General features: G+C 53.8%; 2 protein-coding genes across 2 annotated transcripts; one reads left to right on the top strand and one right to left on the bottom strand.

The window, feature by feature from the left end:
* Positions 1 to 155: 155 nt before the first annotated feature.
* Positions 156 to 634, top strand: SNRPG (small nuclear ribonucleoprotein polypeptide G; the record flags this gene model as incomplete). The annotated part of the gene is made up of 2 exons (XM_010291393.1): positions 156 to 327; positions 584 to 634. Coding segments are annotated over 2 exons (223 nt in total), but the record flags the coding sequence as incomplete, so codon positions are not given.
* A 1,838-nt stretch (positions 635 to 2,472) lies between these two features.
* On the bottom strand, positions 2,473 to 4,885 carry PCYOX1 (prenylcysteine oxidase 1; the record flags this gene model as incomplete). Its single annotated transcript, XM_010291394.1, has 4 exons — positions 2,473 to 3,131; positions 3,469 to 3,627; positions 3,979 to 4,190; positions 4,711 to 4,885. Coding segments are annotated over 4 exons (1,205 nt in total), but the record flags the coding sequence as incomplete, so codon positions are not given.
* Between the last annotated feature and the right edge of the window lie 88 nt (positions 4,886 to 4,973).

The raw sequence follows: 4,973 nt of genomic DNA on the forward strand, positions 1-4,973 counted from the left end.
GAGCAGAGCGCCCGGAGAGGCCCCCGGCTAGTTTCAACCTTCCAAATCTATTAATTGGGGTCAATATTCGTTTAAAATCGGCACTCCTGAACTCTCCGGACGGCCTTTTCTTACCGCGCGGGGCGTGATGCTCTAAATGCTTTTGTTCCGGTGAGAAACCGCGAAAAGCCCGCGGTCTTTAACCGTCCTCGCTTTCTTGCAGTGAAGCTAAATGGCGGCCGACACGTCCAGGGGATATTGCGAGGCTTTGATCCCTTCATGAACCTCGTCATCGATGAGTGCGTGGAGATGGCGCCGGGAGGACAGCAGAACAACATCGGCATGGTGGTGAGCGCTGGCCGCAGCGGGCTCATGTCTTAAACGAGCCGAAATTTCACGAGCGGATGCGTTTAGCGTAACGGCACGCAACAATCCCTGGGGTTTTAGGGTTAAAGTCGGCCGGTGTTCAGCCTTGCAGGGGGATTCGCGTGAATTGTTGGCGCAGTGTCGGCTTTCGAGGAAAATAAGTTTGAGGGAGGGGACCTGTGCAGCGCTCCAGGTTAACGGCTGCGTCTCACCGGCTGCTCCGAACTCTCACTTTCAGGTAATACGAGGAAACAGCATCATTATGCTGGAAGCCTTGGAACGAGTATAGCGCCGAGAAACCCGCGTCGTTACCGGCCCTGACGAGATCTAACCCACCTATTTTGTTTACTCATTGAATCTGCCGTGAAGCGTCCCTGAGCTTAAACTTATTTTTTGTTTGTTTATTTTCATTAAATAAATTTTTGTAATGGTTGACATAACTTGCGTGGGTCGTACTTGCTTTTTTGGGTGTAACGGGGGCGGCAGGTTCTTCAGTGCAGTGTGGGGGGCAGTTGTTAATTTTGCTCCCAACACCTTTAAAACTCTGCAGGAGGCTGAATTTATTGGAGCAGATGTTAAATTGGCGCTACCTTTGGTGTCCTTCCCCTTAGTACCTCGTAAAGCTGCGTCGGGCTGGTGCAGCATTTGGTCCTGAATTGGTAGGAAAATGGTAAAATTCTCCTCTGCAAAAAGTCATGTGGGCTGCCCGAAAGTAGGATTTTTTTTTTTTTTAATAATTATATTTTTTTCTACTGTTACTTCTGCATCATGGAGTTCTGGTGCAGGAACCAAAGCCTGCAAGGGCTGAAGAGGAGCTGAAAAGCTTTTCAGATCTTCCTCCTAAGCAGGAGCCAGGTAGAAACTGGCCTTTTTGCTTTGTTTTAGTGAGCAAACCCCCTTTACGGCCCTTATTGGCAGGGATGGTTTGTTGGTTTGGGTTTTTTTTGTCACCGCATTTTTCATACAGAGGCGCTCTGTGCTTTCTCAAGCGCCCTTAAGGATGCCAAAACCAGCAGAAAGCGAGCTCTGGGCAGAGCTGAAATGCTTTTTTCGGCAAATTTAACAGTCGTTACCGGGAACAACTCGGACACCACGAGTACAAACCCTGAGCTCACTTTTTGAGAGTGCTCTGGCGCAAGGGACGCCTGTTCTGGGACAGGAAGCGTTCTGCTGGGATGCCACAGGCTGCAAGTACAGTGACATTTTTCTTTCCCCCCCCCACCAGCTTTTGTCACTGCCGTGGCCGTTGTGGCACAGCGAGGATGCAGCCGGATGACACTATCAGATCTCGAGGCAACGGCACTGGCTTCCTTTCCAAACAGTGCCTTAATTTTTTTATTTATAACGGCAATATTCACACACGGTTGAGGTATTGCGGCGCTATTAGACGCAGTCAAGGGGCACAGTATTCTCACGAAAAGGGTTTTTACCTACTCAGACCTAGTGGTGCTCTGCTGTAGGGTCAGGTAATCTAAATTATTAACACTTTCAAACCTTGACAAAGCAGAGGACATCTCTTTTTGCTTGCTTACCACCCGTTTTGGCAACTCATGCACTCCCAGCAGACAGGCCCTCCCACCTGTAAGCTACAGTACTTGTTCGGGAAGCAAATTAGGAATGCAGCCCCGCTTTCCACAGCACTCGTCCCACCCCAAGGAATAACGATGTGATAACACCCTTCAGAAAACAGCCGAGGCAGAGACGTTTACAGTCAAGAAGTTGATGTTCCCTGCCTGAAACACAGCCAGAGGGGGGAAAGCGACGGGCACGGGTTAATCACAGTGATGCAGGTCCTGAGTTTGGCAGACTCCTTACCGTGGAGGGCACTTCTGGGGTCAATATGGCATTTAAAACTTCTTTCATCTCACGTAGGGCTGGATCGAGGCGTTTGCTGGAGGAAAGGCCAGAGGAGTTTGCTGGAAGAATGGCCAGCTCGCTTGGGCAAGCTTTCTCTGCCTGCTCGCTGCCGCTCTTGAGTTGGCCGAGTGTCTCCTCTTACGGGCAAAGCAAGGGGTTCCTCGATCGTTAGCTTTAATCGCGGCTAAACAGCTACCGTACGCGATCCGTACCTCCGGAGGCTGCAGCGCGGATGCTCCCGCGAGCGCCCGGCCGTTGGCCCCGCGGGGCTCAAAGCTCCGTTTTCAGCTTCTCGTGCAAATCCTCCTGGTCGATCCTGTCGGTGTTCCCGTACCACCGGTGGTAAGCGAGCAGGGCGGCGTTTTTGGCTGCGATGGCGCTCATCTCCATGGCGCTCGCGGCCCGCTCGATGCCGTTCAGGTAGTAGATGTTGTCGTGGAGGATGACGGGAGGGCATTTTTCCGGGGGGCTGTAGTGAGGGTATGCCAGCCACTTCTTCACTCTGACAGAGTCGTAGGAGGAGAAAAGCAAGTTAAGCTGCTCTTTGGTGAGCACCTCCTGTGAAAACACTTTCCAGACGGCCGATTGCAAGGGCAGCTTTCCTTCACTGCCTACGTCTTCCACGGGAGACACCACCCCCAGGCTATTGATGAAGAGTTTGGGGTTCTCCGTAGTGAAGATGGCACCGAAATGAAAGGCCCATGGGTCCCCGTAACCAAAGAAGGAGGCGTTTAGTCGTCCGTGCACTAACGTCGTGACAGTCTGGTGGTAAGGATTCGGGAACTCCGGGACAGGAGGGTCGAAGTTCTTGAAGGTGATGTTGGCCATTTTACGGCTCAGCGGAGCAGCGATGACGACGATGTCGTACGTATCCCCCGTTAGTCCCGACGTAGTGTTGTAGGTGACCTGGTAGAGCTTCACCGGGTCCCCTGGGGAGAGGAGCGGGAGCGGGGCTCAGTTATCCCGCCCCGTGGCTGGCAGGAATCCCGTTTGTCCCTCCAACAAGCACCATCCCATTTAGGCTTATTACGCCTTGTTGTGAGCTGAAGTCGCTTTATAAACTAGTCCCAGCTTAGCTGAGGGAGTGCTGCGACCTGGGGCTTTGAGCAGAGCCCAGTTTTCATCTTAAAAGACCAAGGAAGACCCAGGCCGTTGCTTCGGTCTGCTGAGAGCCGCAGCCGAGCGCTGCCGGAGGCCGACATCGGTCTCCAGTTGCCGGAGCGTGCCGTTCCCCTCCCCGCCAAAGGGAAAGCGAAGCCAACTCACCTGTGGGTCTGGGTCCGGGTCTGATTTTTGGCTCTATAGACAAAACCGTACCAGGGATGACGTCAGCTTTGGAGGCGTAGATAAGGCCAGTGCAGACAAGTTTGTTCCCCCCTTTTACAGACCAAAGGCCCGATTCTACTCCTGCCAGAGAAACAGCACCTACAAGGAAGCCACCATCGTTAGAGCGCTTCGCTCGGCGTCATTCTGTAGGGGGGTATTTGAAACAGAATGCGGAAAATTAAGGGGGGGGGCGGCGGGAAAAATACCCCTTGAGGGCACAGCGCTTGCTGAAGGCCAGGGCTCAGCAGTTAAGCTTAGCTAAGCTTGCGTAAGCCAGTAATTAGTCGGAGTAAGGCAGCACGCGGGAGGTATTGCTGTGCCGTACCAGCCCAGGGAGCAGGAACCCCGACGGCCATGAAGAGCACAAGGTCCCCGGGACAGACGCGTCGTCGTGGCCGTTTCACCTTCTGCACCCCTTTACCGCAGCGGCGGCGCCTACGAAACGCTCACCTACGAAACCGTTGATGTTGACGCCTTGCCCGTAGTTGACTCTCATGGCCGGACAAACCATCTCGTTTATGAACTTGTGGGAGAAGCCGGCTTTCTGCATGGCTTCGTCGATGGTTTGGTTCAGCATCCGGGTGAAGTCGTTCCCTCCGAGGGCGTGAAGCAGGCGCTCGTTACTGCTGAAGGCGTAGTCGTGCGTCTGGTAGCGATAGATCCTTTAAGCGGAGACAAGGAATAGGTTTGCGTGGGCGCTGGCCGAGGCGCTCTCCTCCGGCGAAGGGACTGCACCGGGTTCGGTCGCCGTAAATCGTCGTCACCGCCGATCTCACAGCGCAGTTCCCGAGGGCTTCGTGGGAGCATCAGGGCTTGTCCTCCCAGCCAAGCCCCGACCCGAGGAGACCCTTCGTTACGTCATTTGCTGACCTCCCCTAACAAAAGCGCCTTGCGCCCAGTTAAACACCGTTAATTCTCTTCAGCGCTCGGATGCCAGATCAACAGGACAACCCACCTCTAACCCGTGTTTCCACCGCAGCCTCTTGCTGTCGCTGGACCTCTTTGAAGACGACGGCGCTCATCTCGATCTTTTTCCTTAGGAAAACGATCGGCGACGGAGAGAAGCCAACCGGAGACGCCTTTCTCAGTGGCGATGGGATGATTTCACCCATTTTTTAATTTTTTTTTTAAAACTGGGCAGCAAGTTCCCCACCTTTTCCCTTAGCAGGGGCCCCGACATACCGCATGAATTTGTCCAGGACGTCCTCCACCCACATGGACATTCGCAGGGGGTTGAGCCCGTAGCGCCAGAGGAGCTTGAGAAGGTTGAGGATGTACCAGCGGCTCTCCTCGAAGACGAACTCCTCCCCGTTATAAATGCCCATGAGGCTGCCCTGCGCTGGGGCGACCGAGAGGCCTCCGGCAAAAGGGTGGAAAAAAAGGTAATTTAATGAAAAGTAGAGCTTGTGGCGAGCTAAACTATGTTACGCCTCGGTTTGAACGTC

This window comes from Phaethon lepturus, unplaced genomic scaffold, assembly GCF_000687285.1.
Source record: "Phaethon lepturus isolate BGI_N335 unplaced genomic scaffold, ASM68728v1 scaffold27587, whole genome shotgun sequence".
Lineage (NCBI taxonomy): Eukaryota > Metazoa > Chordata > Aves > Phaethontiformes > Phaethontidae > Phaethon > Phaethon lepturus.